Below are 27,089 nucleotides of genomic sequence, written 5' to 3'. Positions count from 1 at the left end.
CTATAGAGTCTGTCAGCTACAAAGGCTTGTGTAATGTCTTTTTCTGCCACAGAGGAAATATATTCATGACAAGTGAAAATGAGTCTTCTGACGTCTTTTCTACAGAAACAGACTGTGGACTGAATCATCTGTCAAGCAACCAAGAATTACTGCTGTCACAGATGATGAGGAGCTCAAAAAGACAGTCTGTCAGTCTGCTTTAATGGTATCATTTCATATTTCCTTGGATTAATAGTATTTCAAGGAAACTTTCCCAACAGGATGAGTGCAAAAGTGTGCTGTAAACTACAATGTGTTTTCATAGTAATGAAGGAACATGTCAGCCAGTGCAAAGGTATGGCTCACTAATGTGTTTTTAAATTGTTTTGGGGCAACAGAGGAATAAGATATATCAGGCTACACAAACAATACTTGTTAGTGGAATCAATTGATTGTTGGTTTTGGTATTTTCATGGGATTGCCAGCCTTATCTGTTAAAATCCATTGTATCAACAGGAAATTGTCAGCAAATCAACCTCTTCAAGGAAGTTTTTGTCATGGAGAATAAAGGGTTTTAGCAGTAAGGTGCGCAGCCCATTGGCTGTACACGAAGCGAGATCATTTGAAATTAATCTTTAATCTTTTCTTTCTTCGGCTATCAAGACAGCTAACAGGCCTAATGTGTATATGATTATTTTTAACTATTTAATGTGCTTTGGTATGCCAGCATACCATCATAGTGACCTTGTTCACTGGCCCTAAACGAAACAGAGAGATGAAAAGAAGAAGATGAAGCAAGCAGATTCTAATCAGAGCGCATGTCTTCCTGCCGTCCTTCTGTTCTCTGTTTTAGATCAACAACCCACGAACCCCTCCAGTTCTCCATGCAGGCAGTGATATAAACAGGAACCTACAATAAGAGGCCCTTCTCCCTCTGAACTGCAGGCCAGCTGCTCTTCCTCCTCATCTTCCTCCAGCTTTACTCATCAGCCTCTCTGATGTGTTTGTTTGGTGTTTCTCATATTTCAGACAAAGGACTTGAGAAATTCATGTCCTGTGTTACAGTTACTCGGGTACATTTAGGGTGTATGTAATAAACCCTTTAGATTTCTCAATATAAAAAAAATAAATACTTATGCAAGACTGGTAATTGACAAATTCAAGTTTTGCTGGTTTAGTTTAATCTCGGAATGCAACATATTTACTCTCAACTGCTTCTAAATGATACCTGCTTTAAAGCAGTTTTAGTTTACTTTTGGCCACCTGGGGGCAGCGGAACAAGCTGTAAACACAACACTGACCTATGAGTTGGGGCATGTGTCACCAGCAGATATGGAGCAACATTAGGAGCCCTCTGTCCTCTTCTGGGACTGAATGGAAGCATCCAGTTTCCACAGCCAAAGCAAAGACAGGAAATCACATCTTAACTGAGCACAAACAGATATCTGAGCTCTGGTCAAGTCCGGTGTGACATATTGCTCGGGATGATTTCTATACTGTAAATCAAAATTTGAAAATAACTCTGAAAGCTCCCTTGTCCATGGATCATTATTTGAGCAACCGTCTGTTGTCCTAACTTTACAAGGCTTCCAAATTACTACTGACAGTTTTGAGGCTATTTTATTCAGACACAAAAACAACCAGCTATATTAGTATTATAGATATTAGAGCGATGTCAAGGAAATGACAAAAGCAAACAATGAAGGTCCCTGAACCCGAACTTGAACCAGGGACATTGCAGTTCATGTTCGGCATCTTAACTCCCTACAACACAGGGCTTCATTTCTAGTTCTTTAGCAGCTAAATGCTCTGCCATGTTGAACAGCTAGATGCTAACTGTTTGTCACTGGAGCAAATGGCTTACATTGGGTGTATGAGAGCTTTTTCACTGAAAGCAGCTACCTGCTGCCTCTGAAAACGAGAGCAGTGAGACTGAATGAAGAAAGTAGTTGTGGCCGAAAAACCAAAACAATTAGCTAAAAGGCACTAAAAAACACATCCTAGAGCTGAGAGGAACTGCAGAGTCTGGTGCTAATTTTCTGTGGGTTTTTCACTGCAAGGGACCACTTTCATATAACATATAGTCCTTTGATCCATTGTTAATAACCCTGTCACATATAGTGGTCACTACAGTTCCCTCAGCATTGATTTATGCAGCTTTAAGTCACTCACTTTTAGGAATGAGCATGTGAGACTAGTTCAAAAAAGCAAAGGATTCATTGTCAGCAGCGCCATGATCATGTCGACACTGATTGTTTATATGTTTGTGTACTTGATGTTTTCAGTGGTCAGCCAACATCCAGATTCCCTGGGAGCGAAGCTGAAAACAGGGTGGATGTTACTACAGCTGCCAGGACAGGACCTCTCCCACACCCTCACCACAGTGTTAAGTCTTTGTATACGAACCGTTTCCCATCAGTGCAGCGTTCCCTCGCATATCTGCAACTCTACGCTCTTTGATAAAAAATACTTTCACGCCACCAGAGTGGGTGGTGGTCAGATGACCGAATGGAATCATTTTAGGAATCCATTTTCATTGTTATGATGTGATATGAGCACTGAATGAGGCCAATGTGACAAAAAGCATTATTGTTAAAGGTGGGTTCCTCATGAATAAATCATTGTTGCATTCATTTATGGGAGATGGAGAACAGCCTCTAGACTGTACACTGCAGGTCACAGTGGGCCAGTAGGTCAGATTTGTGGCTGCTGTTCTGTTAAGATGTATTAATAACTTTCTGAGATTACTGGATGTGTTGCAGCGCAGTTGAATTTCAAGCTGAGTCTCATTTGGTTTGATTGCACACAAAAATTCATACTTCAATACACACTGTTATGTGAATCTCCCATCAAAATATATATATATCTATTTAACAAAAAAGAGAAGGAATTGTACACCCATCAATCACAGCCAATAATGTCTCTGAAGCTTTAAAATGTGCATTGATTCAATGGAAATTATGGTTGTATTATAAAGGAAATATGGTCTGTATGTATTAAAAGTGCATCTTACAAAAATGCATGTGGATTCATCATGAAATGTGAGAGAAAAAGGGACACAGTGATTCACATACATGCACAGTTTCCATGCAAAATGTAATATTTCTCATTTCAAATATGCTCTTCTGGTTAGGCACAGAAACCTTATTAATCTACACTACAATAACAAACTTTGCCAGATTGTCGTAATCATGCTGAAAAAAGAGGGGCATAAATTGATTGTATAAATCAATAGAAAAGCAACTGAAATATCAGAAATCTTCATTGATTCATATGGTAGCTGGGTTGGGTTGTATTCTGACAGTGAGACAGTGTTTCCTTTATTTTATGAAGAGATTCACTGAAAAGAGGGAAACTAAATTATATAAATATAACACATTACATAAGTTTGTAATATTTAGGTGCCGATATGAACACAGAAACAGTGTCTTTTCTTGTTGCAATCATTCCTCCTGTTCATACTAGCTATTTAAAAATCCCTACCTAATATGAGGCTTCAGCAGTCTGAGTTAAATCAAGTGGATAGCTTTTTAGTCGTTAGTCTTTTTAGCAGTAAATTACCTCTTTTTATTACTATCCCTGCACTGCAGCTCAACAAGGAAACACTCTCCAGGGAAACTAAAAGAGGAAATTTTATACTAAAAACACTTAAACTTAAGACGATATCTGCTTTATTTGACTAACTCAGACTGCTGAAGCCTCAAACAAGCTTAAGAAAAACATACATTGTAAGGATATTTGAAGGGGATCTTCTAATGACCAGTATGAACAGGAGGAATAATTACAGTAAGCAATATGTCTTTCAGTACTCATACGGGCACCTAACTGTTATTTTAAGACAGACTAGAATAATGTTGAACCTATCCTTTAACCAAAAAGACTAAACACATAAAAACTTCAGAAGCAAACAGGTAGTTGTTTGAGCTGCAGACACTAGGAGTGCCATAAACTTTCATTTAAATGTTATGTTCTATATGAAATGATATTCTGAAGTCAGCCTCCCACAGCGTCCAAAATAACTAAAATCCCCTATATGTGTTCCCATGTCTCTCGTGGGCCTGTTGGAGCTGTTGTACCGAGTTAGAAAGACAGACAGAGCCAGCTAGATGAGCCAGGGACAACAGACATAGATTAAGCTGCATTTTGTGTCTTTTGATCTGTGGCTCCACTTGAGACAAATGTCCTACATTCTTCAAGGCTTTGGCCAGACAGACAGAGACGCTATCAGAGTGCACCTTTAGGCCAATAAATGTTGACCGTGTCCGCCTCATTTGAGCACAGGAAATAGTCTGTCTGCGGCTGCGTGTGTGTCAGTATGTGTGTATGTGAGTGTGCATCAGAGGAATGCAGATGTGGTGACTCTTTGAATACCAAACACACATTGCAGATTTGTCTGTCTGTACTCACGAGGGGCATTTCAAAGTCCACCCCTACAGAGACTATTCTTGTTCACATGAAGTTCCTCACGCTCTGTGTGTGTGTGTGTGTGTGTGTGTGTGTGTGTGTGTGTGTGTGTGCTGTGACTGTGACAGACAGGATGGTGGTTGATTGTTGTTCAGTGTGTGTGTGTGTGTGTGTGTGTGTGTGTGTGTGTGTGTGTTGTTGAGCTTGTGGAACTGGCAGAGATATGGAGGAGAGTCAGCTGCAGTATGCACTCAGAGTCATATTGCAGCAAATATGTTGTCTGCTGTCCTGGATGTCGTCCCGCTGTACTCTTTTAAACTCATCCAGAACATCAACTTCAGCTTCTCGATGTGTGTGATCACTCTTACAACACTTACAAATCCAATCCAGCATCTCCTCTTCTCAAATTCAAAACCCTGGTGTTCAATGATTCAAAATCATCGTCCTGACTGGATGCTGTTGCTCAAGCAGCATTTACCAGCATTGTTGTAGGTTTGGAACACGCCCTATGATCATTCTCGTAAACAAACTCTTCTGTCAACAGCTTCATGTTTCAAAAGAAAGATGATTATCATCTCTGTGGCTTCTTTCTGCATTTTGATTTGAAATGAGAAAACAAAGTTCTTTTTGCCCGTTAAAACCCTTTAAAATGTTGAATTTTAAGAAAGTCTTGCGGTTAACAGCTGCTGGACAAAATTTAGAAATGATTGAAAATGTGTATTGTATAAAAATGATTTCAAGGAATGGTGAAAGGATTGTTACACAACTATGATTTCTGGGCACGATGAAATGTTTGTTGTGCAACAGAGGTGTGGTTTCACAGCCCCTGAGGACAAAACACATACTAGACTGAAAGCACCAATATGAAACCATATATCAAAATACATACGTACAGGAATGAAAGCAAGCAGTCATGTTACTACACTATCCCAGAGCAAAAGGCTTAGAAAACAGATGGATGGATGGATTTTTTTTCTTAGAGTTGTTACTCTTGTATGCATTTTGTGCTTAGGGGCCACCATAGCACTGGTTTAAGAGCTGTATACAAACACAAGCTGGCAGTACACTAACTGCGCTACAGAATCTAGTCTGGTCAAGACAATTGTGATGCTTTGTTTTGGCCACAAACTTTTTTTTTGTGCCTGAATTTCATCTTTGTCCCACACATCTAAACGCCACCCCATGTGGATGCCACACAAACAAAACCCACCTTGAATTTGGTCCACTGGCAGCCAAGTGTAAAAAAATACATTCATCCAGTCAAGATTGGTTGATGACAGTCAAACGTCATGGGAACAGTGTGCCAAATACTGGAATTACCATAATTCACTTTCATCATTTGCATCTCCAACCAAAATCAATCTCAGATGAACGATGATACAAAGCGACTGCTGCAGGCGGAAAGTTTACATTCCTTAAATGAATGAGTGACATCCCATAATACGCTCATGATGAGTCACAGAAGTTTGTATGTTCTCTGCTGAGAAAATGTGGCGATTTAATGCATTGAAGAGTCTGTGAATGACAAGATGTTCAGGATCCTCATTCCTGGGGGCGTCAACTCCCCTCTGGCTATTTTCAGAGTCTCACTCTGAGATTACGACACTGTAAAACCAGCCAAGCTAGTTTGGGATGCTTAGCTGGAAAGACTTTGATTGTTTCAATACTAGTGCTCTGGTGCTGTATTGTTGGCATTTCCTTGTTGTTTAATGCAGCGATTATGCCATGTAGACCTGACTAGGGAATCTCATGTCTGGTCCCTCATATCCAGATCAGAAGTACTGCACATAAGCAGTACTAAAGTCAGTGATGCACAGTGGAAATATCATATTGTGCATATCTCTAGTATGCACTGAACACTGAATCTTTGTTTCTCTATGAGCACTGCTGGACGGTACTGTGTAGTAGTTTTTATGTATTTTATTAAGGATGTCTGTCATGTGTTATGTTTTGGATTGCTTTCTTTCTTCTTAGTGTGTATGTTTCTTTTATTGTGTATGTCAAGTTTTGTGCGCACACTGCAAACCATTTTCCTTCTGGGATAATAATAATAAAGTTAAAGGTGGAGGTATCGCCGCTGGCCGCTAGAGGGCGTGAAAGGACAAAAGTGGTGCGGGTATCACTGAGGAGTCTGCGGGGTTGGGCTTGGCGGAGGAGGGACGAAATACCGTTTGTCACAGTTTCTTTGTAAGCTGACAGAGTAGAAACGAGACGCGAAAGCACGCTGCCCAGACCCACAGCAACGCACACACACAGAGAGATACACACACACACGGCGGACTCCTCGTGGCTGATCCCGGCCGGCATCAGGCGACACACCGGACCGAGACAGACACAGAGAAGGAGAGGGAAGAGAAACTCAGCCAACGATGTCGGGGTTAAAAAAGAGAAGCTCCAATACCTCGGCGGACAGGGAAGAGGACAGGCAGGTCACAGAGAGGATGCTGTCCCCGGGAAGCGGGGATAAGGGGGACTCCAATCACGATGGAGGACCGGGAAGCGACGACAGTAGGAGCCCCAACAACTCCGGAGGAGAGGAGGGGGAGGACGGGGTCGTCCTGAAGAGGACCATCACCCTGGTGAACGGCGTGGCCATCATCGTGGGAACCATCATCGGCTCGGGCATCTTCGTCACCCCAACCGGCGTGGTGAGGGAGGCCGGTTCTGTGGGTCTGTCCCTGATAGTGTGGGCAGTGTGCGGGGTCTTCTCCACGGTAGGAGCCCTCTGCTACGCGGAGCTGGGGACCACCATCACCAAGTCGGGAGGTGACTATGCCTACATCCTGGAGGTGTACGGCTCCCTGCCAGCTTTCTTGAAGCTCTGGATCGAGTTACTCATCATCCGGCCGTCCTCGCAGTACATTGTCGCCTACGTTTTCGCCACCTACCTCCTCAAGCCCCTGTTCCCGGTGTGTCCGGTGCCGGAGAACGGGGCGAAGATGGTGGCCTGCCTCTGCATCCGTGAGTATCCGAGCCGGGCCGAGCCGAGCCACGCTGAGCGATGCTGCTCCAAGATGATGCAACTTTAGGCGGCGTTGTATTGTATGTGTGTGTGTGTGTGGACTTGGGCAGACGGCGTCTAGAGGGATGAGGTTAAACTTCTTGTGTGTGTGTCTGTGTGTGTGTGTGTGTGTGTGTGTGTGGGTGGATGATGGAGAGACTTAGACAGATGACATTATAACGCTCAGACTCATACATATAGTTCACACCATATTAGAAGGATGGTGTCTTGCGGGCCGCGTGTGTTGATAGTGACACACGCGCGCACTTAACCTGCCCTGCCTATCCACGCGCGCGGTGCTGAAAAACGCCGCGTTATTACATCAGCCAATTGTCTTAATTGTGTAAGATAACAAATGGGATATCATCTATGGTGACACGTATTTTAATGAACTTATATTTCATTATCAGCGAATATGTTTAATTTCCAACAAAATTATCTTTTTATGAGAATTAATTTCTTCATTAACTGTTAGAGTGACTTTCAAACTGAAGAAGAAAGAAGCAATGACGGTATTAGGCTTTAAAATGCTGATACTAGTAGCCTACACATTTTGAGCATTTGACTGAAAAATCATTGTGTTGTAGTTCATTATGAAATTGTGAGATGTATTTAAATCTAATGACATGAACTGAAGTCAGTTTGGCGGGCCCACTCCAGCACAACTGATGACAAGGCGGGTTTATTTATAGCACATTTCAACAACAAAGGAATTTAAAGTGCTTTACATAAAACACAAAAGACACCAAGACAAAATGTAAAAACAACATAAAACAATATAAAGAGACATTTGAGTACAATTAAAAAGACTTAAATAGAAAACAAAAACAAACTAGAATAGAATAAGACAGATAAAACAGGAGAATAAACGTTACAGTGCAGTGTAAAAAATGAATAATTTGATTGAATCAAAGGCAGCAACAAACAGAAAAGACTTCAGGCTTGATTTAAAAGAGCTGAGAGTTGTCAGCAGACCTGAAGTTTTCTGGGAGCACAAAAGCTGAAAGTTGGGTTCGTTCAAGTTCAGCAAAGTAAGCTATAATATCCCATTAACTGTTTGTTTTTAATATCATCAGGGGGCAGGTTCAGTTTCTTTTACATCAGACCACATTTTGTGCTGATAAATGATCTTATTCCATCAAAGAAGGATGGTCCTTCCAAGTAAAAGAAGTAATGTCATTCAATTAAAGCGTAACTGTTATGCTGCGTTTAAGCTCAGTCAGTGTTTTTTAGCCTGCAGACAGTCAGCTCCACAGTTCACAGTGTTAGTTAGTACAGTGCTGTTTCACAAACACATTGTTTTGTGCCTTGTTTTGTAGCAAGTCTAAACAGATTAACTCTGGATTATTAGCTGCTTTAGTCTGTTAGCCTCGCTCTCTGCTGGGGGTTTTTTTTTTTTCTGCCACAAATATCACCTCACACTCATCTCTATCTGAATACAATTACATGCAACATTGTGTATGCATACATATTAATATAAGTGTGTGTGTGTGTGAGGTGCCAGCTAATAACCCTAGTTTCTAATCTTCGTATTGACTGAAGGCTAAATCCTGACTGAGACCACATGACAAAGCTGCGGACCAAAAGGTCCACTTATCTGTGTGTGTGTGTGTTTGTGTGTGTTTCACGAGGATGGCTTGCTTCAGTGTGTGTGTGTATGTACGTGTGCGTGTGCATGCCTGTGGTGTTGGCAGCAGGGTTGTCAGGGTCACTGCGGGGCTGAGAGCCAAATCTCCACTCTCACACACACATACATCCATAGCGCCATAGGTCTATTTTTGTGCAAGTTATTGTTCCATTTGACCCATTTAAGCGGGAATTTGTGTAATTGAGTTTCTATGTCTGTGTTAGCTTTCACACATGGATACGCTTGTGCACCCAATGTACATAACATATATATACCCAAGTATTTGTCAAGTGTGTGTGTGTGCATGCCTGTGTTAAGTTTGGTTACCTGTGTGTGTGTGTGTGTGTGTGTGTGTGTGTGTGTGTGTGTGTGTGTGTAGTCCTCCGCTGTACTCTGGCTCCCTCTCTCTTTGTCTTGGTCTCTTTAACACAGAGCCTCATTGTGCTTTGTCTCGTCTCTCTGTTGTGGCCCCGACCTAATTTAGGAGCTTTGAAGGGACCTGCTGCTTTAGTTAATCACTTTTAATGGGGTCCAGGGTTTAGGGGCCACTTCAACATCTCCGGGAGTGTGTGTGTGTGTGTGTGTGTGGTGGAGGAAGGGGTGGATGTGTACCAGTACTGTACATGTGCGGGTAAAAGAAAGAGAGGTACAGCGGAAATGATTCGATTCCCTCGAGAACCTGTTTACCATTGCTGTGTTGTAAGATGGTATGTGGTTGATGGTAGATAGCAGTAACACTAAAGAGTAGTTTCATAAGGATGCCGCCCCACGCTCTTACTATCTGCCTTTGTGTCTTCCTCCCCGCAGTCTTGTTGACCTTCGTGAACTGCTACAGTGTGAAGGCAGCCACCAGAGTCCAGGACTTCTTTGCTGCGGCCAAACTCCTGGCGCTCGGACTGATCATCATCATCGGCTTCGTCAAGATCGGCCTAGGTACCCCGCACTAACACCAAGTGTACATACACACACAACATGCACAGAGATGCACATAGTCACAAAGTTCCTGTTAGTGCAGGTGTTTCACTTTGAACAGCCCTTCTCCTCAACACAAGTGATAAAGTTTATGCTCTCGAGGATTTACATCTCAATGCTAGAACTGCAACCATTCATCCAATAATCTTTCTTTAAGCAAAAATGATAAACAAACATCTGAAAACGTCACCTTTGACTCTGAGAAATCATAACGGGCATTTTGACTATTTTCTGACACTTTAACGACAAAACAAATAATCGTTTAATTGAGAAGATTAATAGATAATCAAACTGCTCTAATCAACACCACAATAAAACACGTCATCATGATGATATCAGTATATAAAATGTCAGTTGTTCACATGAATAATTTGACTGCAGGTCATTCTTGCCTAAAACTGAACTTATAAACCATAAAAAAAGGCAAAATCAAAGCTTTGGATTTGGAATCAGATTAAAAAATCAAACTGTGTGTCAAAGTTTTCTATGCCTGTGAAATATTCAATTTAGAATGTAGTAATAATAATAATATTAGTAAAAGTCCTGACTAGTATAAATGCAGCCACAAGCAATCACCCTTCAGGGTTTATGCTCCTTGCAAATTGTTTGTTGTTTGTTTATGCAGATGCCAGTTAAGTAACAGTTGGCTTTAAATGTATGCACAAAAACAGACAAACAGACAAACATGCAGTTACAGGTGTAGTAACGTATGCAGGGGAATGCTGTAATCTGTTGTGGTCTGGTTTGTGCCACGTGGCCTGAAACAGGAAGTGGTTAATTTGACTGGAACTCTTTTTAACAGAAAGCCTACTCCTTCCTGCCATGTGGCTTCCCTTCAGATTTGTGCTCATCTCTGACATAAACAGATCACCTCACTCTCTGCAACTCAAATGATTCATTTAAAAATAGTTGAAGTGGATTGAGTAGATGTTTAGGTTTGTGTGTGTTTCTGTCACACCAATGATCTTATATGTAAAACACAACTGCTCTAAAGTCATTACAAATGATAAAAAGTGTTCTTATTAAGGTAATCCTGAAAGACAAATTAGCTTTAGCTGAGACTTTGTGTAATCCAGGTGGATATGATGACTGAGGCTAAACTTTTTCTCTGTTTGAACCCTCGTCACCCCTGTCGCTCCTGGGACTTTATCTGATCAAGCTCTGGTATCGCAGTACCAGTCTGGCCAAAGTTAATCTCAGCCAGGTCTGCTGTCTTTGTTTCCGTCTGAGCAGTGAATCTATGGAAGTAGAGTAGTTGGTGTTTAGCTCCCTGGAGTTGAGCCTAACTCTCATTAAGGCCACAGGATGGTGTGAAGTGAAGCCAGAAACGGGAGGACAGCACAGAGGAACCGGACAATGGCTCTTAAGCGGAACACAGCTCCTTTTCATTTGGAAATCTTCTCATTAGCCGCAAGAAATTTGAGTCACACAAAGACTCAAGCAGTGTGTTTGAACAAGCAAGAACTCGAGTTCCATTCACTCTTAAATTACCAGACTATGGAGGGTCTGTTGGTGAAGGTGTATTATCACGGCAGAATGTGAAGTTGAGGAATCAAACGCTGCCCTCTAGAGGAAGGCAGAGGACTGCAGAGGCCCTCCAGAAAGTTGGCTCGACCAAGGTTCATCAGGTTTTCAGTCATAGAAATTACACTAATAACATCTATGGTTTACAATCCAGTTTCTGCTTCCTACTTCTACCAGGTAGCTGTAGGCTTACTCCTCTCCTGCTGCCTGTGTTGCTAAGCTGTGCTCTGCTCCTATGGCTGCCTCTTCTTCTGTCTCTGCAGCGAGGCTGTCAGCAGCTGTGCTCCTCAGAGAGACAAGAAGCAAAGAGAAAAACGGGGGTACATTAGATCAGCATGAGATGAGAGCAATCCTGTGCTCTGGTGATTTTAAAAAACATTGAGGGGAAACCCACAAAAAAAGGGAAGTCAACTCACTCAGTGCCAAGCATGTGTGTTGAATGTGAATGAGCCAGTGTGAGACACAGACTCACAGATAGTCACAAAGCAAATAGTGTTATAGATTAGTAACCAGAGGCGGCCGGCTTCAAACATATTTGTAGTCTTGGTCAGGGTCCGATCTGTCAGATTGTTACTTATTTGCCCTCCGAAATTTTGTTGTTTAAGGAGGGATGCCTTTTGGGGAAAAAAAAACGCCCCTGAAAAGTCACTGAGTTTAAACTGAAGGGGAGCTCATGCAGACTGAGGGGGGATTGTGGAGAGCGGCTGACCACACCAGCACCACCGGTCTGTTTTCTTCCAGCTGTCTGCTCCTTCTGTCTGCAGCCCAGACCTCACCCATCACCTCTTACCCTTTGACCTGACACCTGACATTGACCCCGTGAGGTTCAACTTGAAACGTTTTCTTGACAGTTTAACTCAAACTGCGACACCAAACCTATAGTATTTATTTTCTTCCTACAAACACACCGTGTCCATTAGAGCTATAACCATCTGAAACAATCTACAAAGGTTTTTCTGTTGTACTCAACTGGCCCTCAGGTTCCTTTACAGTCACCGTCACTCTGTCTGCTTCTAGTTTCAGAACTTTAATTAAATAGTGCACATTTACTCTGATGTAGGTCACTCCCTGATGGCATTAAAAGCTTTTTTTTTACATTCTTAACATTTTGCCTTCCTGAATTAGTTAAAATACTTTACTTTGATGTCATATTAAATGTAGTGGTGTCTCCTTTGTGTCACTGAGTTTGAACAGAGTTTTATTTCTTGGACATGAGTGGGCTGAGATATTTACCTTCAGCATCTACTGGCAGTAGATTACTGATGCAACTGCCCAACACAAGTGCTCTCCATCACGCACACATAGTGGGCAAAATGACAGACTGCCTGTTTGTGTAGAGGTCAGTGGCCACAGGTCACAGATCAGCTGACTGGTGGGCAAACAGGACTTCAGCACTGACTGGAACTGTTCAGAAGCGGAGGAGAAAAGAGTGGAGCCGAGGGAGTCTTTTTTTGATGCAGTGTTTTCTGTAAAACAGCAGGCACACACTCTTTTCAGAGCTTCAGATGAGTGAGTTAGTTGTAGTTGCCAGTGTGGAGTCCAGGTCAGATTCATGAAAAAGTCTGTTTTTCCCCCATCAGGACATCAGACAGGTGAAGAAGCAGAGGACTGAGAGGAAAGACAAGTTACCATGATGTTAGACAGAGAGGCCTGCTGAAGCCAGTGGGTGCTCATAATGATATAATAAGAGTAAACAAGCTCTAAAGGCTGATTTATGATAGGTCGCCTCCATGGTAACCAGACGCTATCCTCCAGCCGGCTTGGTATATCATCCCGACCGGGACTAATTAAAAACCAGGATGTTACAAGTTATTAAAGTTACAGACCAACATATAAATAAGGCAGTTCAGTGAAAACTACAATCTCCATGGCAACGTTAGCACCACCACCCATTCTCCAGGTGCAACACATGAAAAGACGGACATTTTTTTCTGTCAAAAATACATAATTTCTGTTGAGCAACACTTGTCAAAAGTGTCGAGCGACCTTCCATAAATCAGCCTTCACTCTTCTTCATGAGTGACTGAAAAGGCTGCAGAAGTAGCAGCAGATTCTTTAAAGCAGCAGTGTAAAACATGCTCTGTGTGAGGGATCAACTAAATGATCTTTGCAGCTGGTACCACAGTGGACAGGTAGGGTTTGGTCAAGTAAAATAATCTAACTGTATAGTAATATAACAATAAGTTGATCAGGTATTTTCAGATCCCGAGTGATATCATCAGACTCACAGGCCGCTATGTGACATATAAGTGACTGCAGAAATTTCTTTCTAACTATTTTTTGCCATATTTGTTATGCAACTCTATCATCTTATGAAGATCAGTCCTGACTTCGGTCACTTTCAAAATAAAGAAGATAAACTCATAATTTTTTCAAAGTAAGTGCGTTAATTCGGTAATCCCTCTCAAATCAAATCAATCAAATCTGCACGAGTATCACAAACGTTTGGCTTCCTGCATGTATTAAACTCAAAGTCACTGGTACTTTTCCCCTCAATGAACTGCTAGTAACTTGATTGTTCAAACATGTTTTGTCTATCCTCACACAAGTCCAGTGGATGAAGTTGAATCCCGTTGATCTCGACCAAATGACAAGCTTTAGCTCCATCTGGCCCTCGTCCAGTTCTTTCTAGAGCAGAAACAAGAGCTGCAGCCACCTTTTATTCTCTCAGTAACGTTAATCCACATAAATTCAATGCAAGCGGAACCTGTCTAATACCTGTTTAGGTGTGTAGTTGGAGCATGAGCAGTAATTCTACTCATTTGTAACTTTAGCCTTTGCTAAGTGCCACTTTAAAAGTTCCAAAAGCTCTGCTTATATTTAATCTGATGGCATTTTAAATCTACCAGTCCTTTTTTATCACGGTGCTTCTAATAACCGTTTATCTGAGACATCTCTGATTATCTAGGTGTAGACAAAGACTAGGTGTGTGGCTGCTGATTACATCAACAAACTCACCTGGCATGCAATCTGATTGGCTGCCGTCATTGACATCCTAACCGCTATCACAACCCCTCTGGCTACTGTATTCACCGCCCTGTGTGTGTGTGTGTGTGTGTGTGTGTGTGTGTGTGTGTGTGTGTGTGTTCATGGAGCTCTATGACTCATACAGTCATAGCCTGCTGGTGTCTCAGATTAGAGACCAGTGTAATCTGATTAGCTGCAGTAAACCCCTGCTTTCCCAAGCCGACACCTGCCCACACTGTTTGGAAGAGAAACACTAACAGAGACTCGTCTCATCTTTTCAAACCTCCAGCCTCCATCTCTGCTTTTCTTTCTCTCTCAATCTAGTTCCAAGACAATCTCGCATTCGTTTAATTTAATTGACATACACAGACATGGTAATTTTTCTCCCCATGTAAACTCTTTCAGCACATGTCTCTACAAAGTCGTAACAGTTGACATCATGAGGTGGTTTCCCCTCTGCTGAGTCAAACGCCGGCACAACTCTCCCTGAGGTGTTGATGAATAAAAGGTGTGTGTTTGTGCAAGTGGGAGGGTTCACACTCTGAATCAGTCTTTGTAACTAGACTTAGCAAATAGTATTTTTTTTTCCCTACAACCTGGAGAACTCCATTCATCCATTCAGGCAGGCTTAATCCATGTAATGCCTTTGCTGTTGCCTGATCTACTGTCTCTTTAAACTGGTCAGTCACCACAAGTATGCACCAGAATAACCTTAGATTTGCTATTGCACTGAGCTTAAACCACAAAACGGTTTCTTATTAGAATTCTCACCAAGTACACCCTGTACTGATGAGAAGAAGAAGAAGCATGGAGGGTAGTCATTTGTAATCCTAGTCCCTTGCCTGCTCTAATTTACAGTGAGAAGGGAATCAGGGCTGTAGGTAATCCTTTTAAACTGTTTTATCAGCACAGCGCCACCAATGCCTAACAACATAGGGTACATTTCTTATCCATAAAACTTTCACAACCTGCACATTTTTTTTAGGTTCTGAATGATCTCCACGTTTCAGTAAGTTAAATTCCACCTCGGCATTTTCTGTGACTTTCACGTGATGAACCGAGGCAGTGTCACTGGAAAACTGACAAAACTAAAACCCTTGAGGAGGAAGTTTTTAGACATTTTTTTAAAGGAATACACCTAAATTTTGCTAAATATATAATATTCAGTATGGAGTTAAAGCCAGGACTCAAATAGGCCTGTTTTGTATAAAGACTGGAAGCAGGGGGGGAAAAATGCCAATGTCAACTCATTCCTTTTAAGACATGTGCTTTGTGAAATAGAAGGGTACCGAATCAGTGACACAGAGTAAATACAGTCCTTCACTCCATTTAGAGGCTAAATCCTTCCACTCCCTGTTATTAAACCTGGACTGTTTAAACTGGGTCACTAGAGGAAAGAAACTGTGTGTGTGTATGTTCTGCATAGTTCATACATATTTCATTCTGTGTGTGTGTGTGTGTGTGTATCACTTTCACTGCCTGGCACCAGTATCATGTGACCAGTTGATCACAGCTCTGAGTGTTTTCTGAGTGTAAGGTGAAGGCTGTAACGGGAGAAAGAATGAAGCGGTAAATTGCAGAGTGACAAAAAAAGGTGACACAAAGGGAGAGATGAGGATTAAAAGAGGACAAAAGACATTATGATTAACTTGAGGTGATTGTGTTTGTACACAAGCTGTTCTTTTTATTTCTTCTCACGAATTAAAGGTTAACCAGAACAGGGTTCAAAAGGGAGGAAAAGGGCAGGAATGATTCAGACTTTACCACCAGAAAACACTTTAAAGGTTATGAACAAATCAGACGTTTCACTCAGATTAAGCCTCAGAGAAGATGTGAGGTGAGCAGAAGAAGATACTGAGCGGTGTATCTGTGTGTATCTGTGTGTGAAGAAAAGGGCAACCAACGTCCGGGGTGGATTATGGTCACATGAGTTCTTAGTGTGTGCAGGTGGTTTTAATAAAAAAAACCACACCTTTTTGCTTATATATATATATATATATATATATATACACACACACACACACTGTCAAACTTGACTTGACAGGTGAAATTTCGGTGTGTAAGAGATTGAAATGTCTGTTATGTCAGATATCTGTCCAGCACTTCCTCCAAGACATGTCAAACCTGCTGTTACTGCCAGAGAATGTGTGTCTTCTTGCCAAGCGTTTGTCATCTCAGCTCAAGTCAAGTCACTTTGAGCACTTGAAGCACACATTTCTGAAGTCTTTTTTTGGAAATTGTATTAATTATATATGAGGAGATTAGAGTATTCAGTGTAGAGTCCTACTGATACTGTTTAAGCCTGATACTGATATCAATAGTTTTGAGTTTAAATATCTGATAACAGTATTTTGGCTGTTATTCTTTTTTTTACCATAAATTTGTAACATGAACAAGTTCAAACGCAGCTCTGGCATTTCAGCATCTCGGCTCTCATTGGCTGACATAAAACCTTGATTGGATACACTGTATACTGTGCACTAACTCAGAACAGCTATAAACACATTGGCCTTCTGATGTGATTGGACACCACATTGTACAACTACTTATTTCCTAGTATAACACAGCCCTCAGTCCAAAGTGTGGGTCAAGCCCCAAAAACACTGGATCCTACATTTCCAATAATGCATCTTGCCCATCCTTGAACCCCACACATCTTCAGTTTGTAATGCAGGCTTCTGTTAAACATTTTAAGTTGGTTTTTTTGGCTTCAGATGCATGAAATATGGTCTGACAACACACCAGTCAACCCATTGAAGAATCTTAATCTTGGGCGTTTGTATAAAGTAGTTGAAACAACTATTAAGGAACCTCAGCTACACCAGACATGAGCTTTGAAAGAGTCCAGGCCAGGACCCAGAGACCCCCCCATCCCATCAGAGCTCTGTAGAGCAGCACCGTCCAGGTGAGGCGGGACGTCTCTGAACCATGTGACCACAAATCTGTCCGTCTATGAGGAGAGCACAACGTGAGTCAGACAGACAGACGGCTCAGGCGTTTCCCATGCTGCATAGTGGCTTAGGGATAACCCTCCCAGTACCAACACGGCCTGGGGCTGTTAGTTTAGTAACCGTCGCTGCGTCTGAGAATGTGTGTGCGTGTTGTGGGGAGCCGCTCCGTCAGGAATGCGGCATAGATCCCCTCAAACCAGCAGAAACCTGGAGGTCAGAGAAGAGGGGCGTAAATCCTCCCAGCGGCTGAGAAACTGCAGTGAAATATTAATGCTCTCCCTTCCCTCGACAACAGTTGACTTGCCCTTGAGCAAGGCACTGAACCAACAGATTCTCAGTGTCGATCTCCTCTCTCTCTACCTGTAGCGCCCTCTGGTTGTGTACTGTGATCTGTCGCTGCCTGAGGTCGATCCACAGAGTCACGCTACAGTGTGGGCCTCTTACTGAGCGTCTCAGCCTGTCTGAACTACATTCAATTCTGTAGGCTTTCACTGATCCACATACACAGACAGATTTGAGCTGAATGTTTGTCTTCCCCCCCCCCTCCTCCAAAGCTTTTCATGGGGTTCATTTATGGTTCTCAGGTTCTCCAGACTGGCTCGTTAACTTGCCTGCAGAGCAATAACTCTGTTAATAACCTGTTCCTCTCTGTTATTTCTCCTCCTCCTCTTTTCTTGGTCGTCACCAGGTGACACAGAGGGTCTTCTTCCAGAGAATTCCTTCAAGGGGTCCAAATATGAGTTCGGCAACATCGGCCTGGCGCTCTACAGCGGTCTGTTTGCCTACGGTGGCTGGTAAGTTGACACATTATTGACAAAGCTGCTCCACTGTCTGATCACTATCCAGTTTCCCCATTTAGGATCAGACTTATTTACATGTTAATGTTGCTGAGTTACTACATTCTATCATTTGGTAGTGACCTCAAATTTTTGTACATTAGTAACATGATTAGGATCAATAAAGTCTTAAAACTAAACAAAAACAACTAAACAATTTTTTTGTTTAAAAGTCGCTCTTGTGTTACGTTTTTAATGCAGTTTTTGCAGTTTACTATCAAACTGAACTCTTGCTGCTTCTGCTTCCAGGAACTACTTGAACTTCGTTACCGAGGAGATGATCGAACCTTTCAAGTGAGTATCAATGAATTGATTTGAATGCTGTTAAGATAAAATACAGACTTGTTTGCAGAAGAATGATTGATAGTTGTAACAAATAAAATCAAATGATGCTGTTCCAGATGAAGAGCATTTCATTCTTAATCTCACACTCTCTCTCTGTGTGTCTTCCTCAGAAACCTTCCTCGTGCCATCATCATCTCACTGCCCATCGTGACAATAGTTTACGTTCTTACCAACCTGGCGTACTTCACTACCCTCTCCCCTGACCAGATGCTGGATTCAGAGGCGGTGGCTGTGGTGAGTGTTTTCAGCTACTTTCTATTATTGTAAATAAATGTTATTGATCCGATGTGAACAGATGTCTGAAATAGCCACATCTTGCTCACAATGATTGCAGTTAGTGTTAACCTCTGTAACAACTACACTGAGTTTCCTGTGACTTCTTCATAATAGAAGCCTCCTCACTTTTTGTGCGCTTTTAATGTGAACTAGCAGCATCAGGAAATGAGAGGCTGATATTAGTGAGACAAAATTAAAAACAGTAATGCTGGATTACATGCTTCATTGTTTCCTGTCAATCCCTCCTGCATGTGAGGGCAAATTGGATCCATGAAATCATATATAGAGAGGTTATTACCGAATATAAATGCATTTAATGACTACTGCTGAAAAACTGCAGACCATAAATAGAATGAAAACGGGGTTTGATTTTAAGGAAAATGATCAGGATTATAATTTAAATAAATGGTCATTTGCCTCAGTCTTATCTCTCTGGTTTCCCTCTAGATATTACATGCATATAGATGTATTCCAGTAGAAAATAAAAATGTGTGCATGTGTCCTGCAGGATTTTGGTAACTATTACCTGGGTCCGATGGCATGGATCATCCCAGTGTTTGTAGGTCTGTCCTGCTTTGGATCAGTCAACGGTTCTCTGTTCACATCATCCAGGTAACACACACACACACACACACACCATGTGAAAAAATACACGGAAACACATGAGCATTCTGTTAGTAGACATTCCTATATTTAGGAAAAGGAGAGCTTGAAAACACCTGCATAAAGGCCGTATTCAGAACAAATCAGGCGTTGTGGCACACCGCTGCAGGGTTGAGTGGAGGTGTGTGGGGGTGTTTATGCTCTGCAACGTAACCGTTGTGAGACAATCAGAAAAAAACATTTTATCAACTTGATTTACCGGCTTTCTCGCTACCACCCCTCCCTCTCTTCATTCACTCTCTAGCTCGCTCGACCAAAGCTGCTCTCTCTCTCTCTATCTCTTTCTCATCTTTTTTAAAATGAGTCAGGAAGCCGACAGCAAAGTCTAACTTTACTTTTCACGGTAACAAACAAAGAGGAACGTCCTCCCCTCCTCCTAGTAACGTCTTTATCCTCCCTCATGCCAGAGTTTACAGCTCTGATCAGTCTGATCTCCAGCTGTGTTTGGCCACCGCAGCGTGACGTCGGGTTGTGTTTCTCCAAAAGTTGACTCTGGATCAACTTTCTTGTGGTGCTGCTGCGGCTAAAACCCCCACAGCCTAAATGCACTACCCCTATTGGAACGAATGGGAGGACTGGCGTTTTCACCGCACCGGCTGATTTGGTCTGAATATAGCCAAACGCTCCTTTTACCTGTGTACAAATGCATTCATTTAAATCATGTAACAGTTCATACTCACTGTCCATGTCTTTCCTTCACTCTCAGGTTATTCTTTGTGGGTTCCCGGGAAGGTCACCTGCCCAGTCTGCTGTCAATGATCCACCCCACACTGCTGACCCCACTCCCCTCACTCATATTCACTGTATGTACTTCTATATCACTTATACTCACTTCTGTAGCTGACATCCCCGATAACGACTGAGTTATCAGAGTTGAAAGTTGGGATTTATTTGTTTTTCTCATCGCACGCCCAATTGCTTCTCTCTCCCTCTCTGCAGTGTGTGATGACGCTGCTCTATGCCTTCTCCAACGATATCTTCTCCGTCATAAACTTCTTCAGCTTCTTCAACTGGCTCTGCATCGCCATGGCAATCATTGGGATGATGTGGCTACGTTATAAGAAGCCCGAGCTGGAGCGACCAATCAAGGTGAGCCAATCAACCAATCAAAATACAAGAAACAAGCAGCGCTGGGACACGGTTGAACTACGGAGGCACTGGCTGAATTATCATGAATTGAAAACTGACGCATGAGAAGAAAGTGAATATTAGAGAGTAGAAAAGACTAGATGAAGATGTACAGACACACACAGACAGTTGGAGACAAGTGGACATTAAAGGGGACCTATTATGCTCATTTCCAGCTCTATATTTTTATTCTGGGACTCCACTAGAGTAGCTTTGCATGATTCACAGTTCCTATTTATCTTTTACTGGCTCTTTATGCAGCCAGTAAAAGACCGGTTTGGCTCCTGTCTCTTTAAGGCCCCCCTCCCAATGAGCCCACTCTGTTCTGATTGGTTAGCTTCCGGAAGCTGCATCACAGCCGACTTCCAGCTGCTTGGGAGGCTACGTGAACAAAAAAAGCCCCCAGGAAGTGCACCAGACTTTGACGCTAATTTGACATAGTGGCCAAACCGTGTAATTACAACTCCGGGGTCTGACAGGGGTCCAAAAGCATTTTTTCTGCACACAATCATGGTAAAAGGAGCAGCTGTAAAACAGTGGATACATTTTTTTGAGTGTCACAACCCCGCGAAATGAATTTGATCTATTTAGTCTGATAACATTTGGAAAGTCTAGAAGAACCACACAATTGAATTTTTTTTTTCCCCATTCAAGTTAGCGCAGGGCTAAACTAGAAGTTCTTTACTTGAAATGTCAGCTTCTCAAATACATCCGTACATGTTTGAGCTGGAATCTGATCCGCAATATGCAAGTGAACAACACAAACAACACATGGAAAAACCTTAGCAACAACCATAGCAACCAAGGCTACGGAATGGATGACTGTTTACGGGCATGTATGACGAAGTCTGACATCAGCTTGTTTACAAGGTAGAAAAAAACGCCACAAACAAAGCATTCAGAGCAGGTTGAACTTTTGGAATGCAGGAAGCATTTCCACATACATTAACCTCAAGTTTTGGAACTTTGAACATGTTTAAGAAAGATATCCGACATCATAACAATATATAAATAAGAGAAAACCACAAAAAGCATAATAGGTCCCCTTTAAAGTCTCACTTGTCACCATCGAGTCCCACTCAAGTTAGCTTTGGCAGCAGGAAATGTTTCTTCTTTTGTCTCACGCGACTAACAATGATCCATTCAGCAGAGTCGAGATGAATAGAGACTGATGGGAGATTAAAGGACAGAAGGAAAGCTGGATGCTTGTCAGCTGGTGTTGTAGACTGCTGGGTAGTTGTGTGTGTGTGTGTGTGTGTGTGTGCGCACAAGAAGAAGAGCACTGTGCCTCCTGACTAGACCAGTTGCTCCAGGACTCCCCAACACACAGAGGACTATTATGCCATTGTTGCACTTTGTTTGCATGTGAGTGTGTAAGCTTTCACGTGTGATGCTTTGAGTGTGTGTGTGTGTGTATCCCCTATTAGAGCCTGATGGCTGTCCTGACTCTACTCATCCGGCCGCCGGCAAGGCGTTGTGTGTTAGTCAGAGCTGGAGTCTGTCAGGGCAGTGAAGTGAAAGAGGCAGATAGATTTATTGGCCCAGTGCAGTGTGTGTGTGTGTGTGTGTGTGTGTGTGTGTGTTTGTTTGTGTGTGGTGGGACAGTGGTGGCACTGTCTCTCAGCTGACCTCTATCTCCTTCTTTCAGTCTCCCACTCTAATTCATTCTCTCTTTCTTTCTCCTCTCTTTGTCTGTCACATTCCTGCTGTTCAGCACATTTGGAGCAGAGCTACCAAAATCAGAGCAACACACAACTAGATTTACTGATAAATCCTTTTTAGTTAAGAGATACTTTACATCAGTACCTGACGACATATCCAGCTCGCATTCAATCTAATTGGCCAAAAGTATGTGGACACCTGAACATCACACTCATATGTGATTGTTGAAGATTTCATTCCAAAAATCCTGGGCATTAATCTGCAGATATAACAGCCTCTACTCCTCTGTGAAGGCACCTGTGAATGAGGTGATGTCAAGTTCTTCCACAACAAGCTGGGAAAACCATTCCTGTGTGGATCTGGCTTTGTGGACTGGGTTTTTGTTGGGCATGTTGAAACAAGAAAGGGCCTTCCCCTGTTGCCTCAAAGTTGAAAGCCCTTTACTGGCTACAACTATTGGATGGATTGCCATGAAATTTGCTAGAGACATTCATGTCCCTCTCTGGGTGAACTTTAGTGATCCCTTCACTTTTCATCCAGCGCCACCATCAAGTTAAAATCTAATTTGTCCAAAACTTTGGTTTATGAACTAACACCTGCAAAACTAACGGCATTCATCGGCCTCAGCTGTACTTTGTGTTGAGTGCTAAATTGCTCTAATGCATGATGCATTTACACTGTCAGCATGTTACCATTTAGCTCAATATACTGATGTGCCAAATATGTTCAGCCTAACAGAGGTGGTAGCATGACAGTAGACTCTTAGTCTTTTGCCCTCTCTGTGTCCTTGCATACAGTTTGAATGATCCCAGGTTCCCAAATTCCCAGAAATCAATCCCTTTAATTGGAAATGTGCTTGTACACACATAGACTTTATACTTACTTCTATGAACCATAGTGTTTTCCTGCTCGTTCCGTATTCATTGAGATATCTTTCCTGCTTCTGATTACGAATCTTGTTGAGTTGCTGTTAAAAGGCTCTCGTCTTCTCTCTGCAGGTGAACATTCTGTTGCCGGTGAGTTTCGTGCTCGCCTGCCTCTTCCTCATCATCGTCTCCATCTGGAAGACTCCGGTGGAGTGTGCAATCGGCTTCGGCATCATCGCTACCGGAGTGCCCATCTACTTAATCGGTGTGTGGTGGAAGAACAAACCCAAGTGGATGCTGCACGGAATCTGTGAGTACATCCGTGTCTTCTTGTGTTTTGGCTCTTCTTTCACCGGACATCGTTGATAATTGTCACTCATGTGTGTTTGTGTGTTGCAGTCTCGACCACGGCCTTCTGTCAGAAGCTGATGGAGGTGGTGCCTTAGGAGTCCTCGCTTTTCCTACAGCCAGCGACCAATAAGATTGCACCAACAGTGACCTCTGAGCTCTGACATCACAGCTGATGAAACATGACCTCCGTTGACCCTTTTCAGCCTACGTGCTCTCACTCTGAAGCTACTGTGTCTCAACAATATTTCTTTTGTTGCCGACATTTTTGGTTTGTTACACAAGTTTTGACTATTATTAGTCACTAACTATCCGTTTGTAGGTTCTTATGCGTTGTTATTGTTTTTTTTATGATGCATTTCAATTAATTGTTTTAATTTGACTGTTATTTTCTGTGAGTATGTTCATGTTAAATATCCTCCCTCATCACAAAACTGTCGTATTTAGCGAGTTGTGCCTTATGTGGCAAATGAAGTCGGACCTGTCAGCTGTCTGAGGCTGCTGTCAGCCTCAGCTCCACACAGCTGTAAACAGAGCTCTCTCAAGTCTAAAACCTTTGCAACCAGGAGCTTCTTTTATATCCCCCAAGCATCCACTTTTAGCTTTCTGAAACCAAATTCTGCTTTCAAGTAGAAGTTGTCGCTTAGCAAGATTAGTTAGTATTCATGAAGACATGTTGTCCTGCAGTCATTACAAATCTTCAGCACTTTTAGTTGGAAGTGTTTGTGTTGTTCCTCGCCGACTTTGAGTCCAAACTAATGTGCGGATGCTCGGTTGACAGCGTAGCGTGTCTGTCACTGTAAAGGCCCAGTGTCTTGACTCTTCAGTTTTAGTCCTGCTCTGTTGTCTTTTTGACTCAGTGTGGTTTGTAAGTTGTCTTTGCTGCTGTAGGTATTGAGTGAGCCTGTGAGAAGTTTAATGCGTCCACGTCCAGCTGGTAAAATGCGGTGGGCTAGTCGGTAAATTAAAGAGACACTGAAGTTCTGGAGTGTCCCTTTTAAACGCTCTTAACATCTGCTCACTTATCTGGATGTAGTGAAAATGTCTAAACTTATCTCTCAGAAATGTGTAACTGAACGCCTTAGAGAAAGGAAAAAAGTTTTCATTGAAGTCATGTGTGTTTTTCTTCAAAGCCTGCTTGCATTACCCATTTAGCTCTGAAGCATTGCAGACCAGCTGTAGCGGTGAACACGAGAGCACCGTGTGCCGTTTAGCGACATAAACCAATATGGCGCAGTTTGATTGTGATCAACTGAAATGTGGGTCGACATTCCGGCTGGGCAGTCCACCTCTTTCTCATCATAATATGTTTTCCTGCTGTTGATTTTATTTTTTGGGTCAGTGATCTCATTTTCACTTTGGGGATCAATATCTTTGCGTACTGAGCCCGGCTCCCAGAGCGCCATGAAGTCTCCATTCACACGGAAAGTGTTTAAGAGACAATGTTCGATTGCGTCAGTGTCAGATAAGAGCAGAGTGACTGAGAGAAACTGAAGCTCTTTTTTAAAATGCAGTGAATTAGTGAGTGTGCGTGTATGTGTATGTATGTGTGTGTGTGTGTGTGTGTGTGCGTGCGTGCGTTAAGGTGAGGGTTCAGTCGGTTTCTCATGTGATCTTCTTGGACACAGACCAGATGAATCTTAGACGTCTCCTTCAGGACTAACAGTCACTTGTCATTTACATGTAAACGTTTCACTGTTCAAAACGTAGATTTTCAGTTACATTTTGATATATTTTAGTGTGTGTGTGTGTGTGTGTGTGTGTGTGTGTGTTTGGGGTCTTTAATGTGGGTGGAGGTATGTGGGAGTGAAAGGTCAAGTGGGATAAACCGTATACTTCAGTCTGTGGGAAGGAGGGGGGGGGGGGGTTGAAGTACAGAAGGAGCACATTTTCAGATTACAGTATGAACTGTTAGTTTTTATTTTCATTCTCATGTTTTCTTTTTATTTTCCACACACACACAACAACAGTTACAAAAAAAAATGTTAGTGCTGTGTTATTAGCGTCGACCCTCCCCCCCCTAGCAATGGAACAAAATGACAGGTTTCTGTGGCAGCATTGTTTCCATAGGGACAGTGTGATCACTGTAGAGGTGTCAAAGTCGTACCCATAGAGACGGAGGCGGTGGATGCGGGGGTGCGGTGGGGGGGGGGACGTTAATGTGTATGTTTTTAGAGGTAGGACATTTCTAACACTCCAGCTATCGCACAAAGGCGATGGCAAACTAACCTGAATAGGACTGTAGAAAGTTTATTTATTTATTTTTAGGAAACTTTGTTGGTATTGTTATTAGTCCCTCGAATTTGTTTACAGGGCATTTTGTGGAAAGTGCTTTACAAATAAATCTTGAGGTTTTTTTCCACTCTTGTGTTCTGTTGTGTTTTGTTTTTGGTCTACTTTTTGTTTCATCTGTTCACCTTAATTTCTTCTTCTTTTTTTAAAATTTTAAAAGTATAATCACACCAAATAAACTACATAGTGATGGTTTTGACTTTGTTTTGTCTTCAGTTAAAGCTGCTCTAATATATAATATTTTTATATGAGCAATAGATGAAATAACTGTAATGTGAAAGACGTCGGTCGTAGTGACGAACCCACAGATAATTATCACTCCGCGGTTCCCCTCAGCTCCGTGGAGTGCTTTAACGTCTTTTAGCTCGTTGTTTTGGTTTTACGGCCTTCAAAAAAAATGTAGTGTTTTGGTTCACTCCCACAGCTCTCATCAACCTTGTTTTCAGTGAAAAAGCTCTGATGAATCCACTCTACGCTACCGAATGACAGACAGACACAGTTAGCGACTAGCTGCTGAACGTAGTGGAGCATTTAGCAGGTTAGAGAGGCAGATATTTATTTGTATTTATATTTATCTCAGAGCTTAAAATGCCCATCTCAATCTCATTTATGGATGAAACCATGAAGGAAATAAATAAGAGATAAAAGCCTGGATCCACCTCATCAGAAATAATAATGATAATCATTTGATCCTCCACTGTTAATCTGATTTAGAAAAATCCGTATTTTAGAAATTCCCTTCTGTTGAAATCACTTCATTGGACAGACAATAAAAACAAGAGGCATATATAGAAAAACTGCTATGAATTGAATTATAAAGTGATCCTCCACTTTATTGTTCCGTTTACTCTCTTTTTTAATATATATCGCTTTTAACTGGTGGCAAATATACTGGGCTAAAACATTACAGCAGCATTGACATTAGTTATAGTCACCCACCACAACCTGAGTCCTTCAACACTGGACGTCTGCCAAACTGCCACCAACTGTTTACTTAAACTAACTTCTGCAGAAACAGTTTCATGTTGTCCTTCCCTTATCAGTCTTTTCATGTTGTTTTACATGTGTAGCACCACTACACATTTACAGGATCAGAGTGAATGCTGTATCAAGTGTGTACAGGAGGGTGTGAACAGGTCTCATGGATGGTGAACTGCAGCATCATGTTTACCTCCATAAAAACTGTGATGCGATCGCACTAGAGAGCAACTCTAAAGAAAGAGCTTATATAGTGCGCCAACATCAGGA

General features: G+C 42.1%; 1 protein-coding gene across 1 annotated transcript; it reads left to right on the top strand.

The window, feature by feature from the left end:
- The first annotated feature begins 6,524 nt into the window (after positions 1 to 6,524).
- Positions 6,525 to 25,911, top strand: slc7a5 (solute carrier family 7 member 5). Its single transcript, XM_067588844.1, has 10 exons — positions 6,525 to 7,344; positions 9,819 to 9,944; positions 18,114 to 18,219; positions 18,511 to 18,555; positions 18,717 to 18,840; positions 19,391 to 19,494; positions 20,252 to 20,348; positions 20,485 to 20,634; positions 23,334 to 23,511; positions 23,601 to 25,911. The coding sequence occupies exons 1-10, from the start codon at positions 6,753 to 6,755 to the stop codon at positions 23,645 to 23,647; spliced, it is 1,569 nt and encodes a 522-aa protein (XP_067444945.1). The 5' UTR covers positions 6,525 to 6,752; the 3' UTR covers positions 23,648 to 25,911.
- Positions 25,912 to 27,089: the final 1,178 nt, after the last annotated feature.

Source organism: Thunnus thynnus, chromosome 5, assembly GCF_963924715.1.
Source record: "Thunnus thynnus chromosome 5, fThuThy2.1, whole genome shotgun sequence".
Lineage (NCBI taxonomy): Eukaryota > Metazoa > Chordata > Actinopteri > Scombriformes > Scombridae > Thunnus > Thunnus thynnus.
This window is presented reverse-complemented; position numbering and strand designations above follow the sequence as displayed.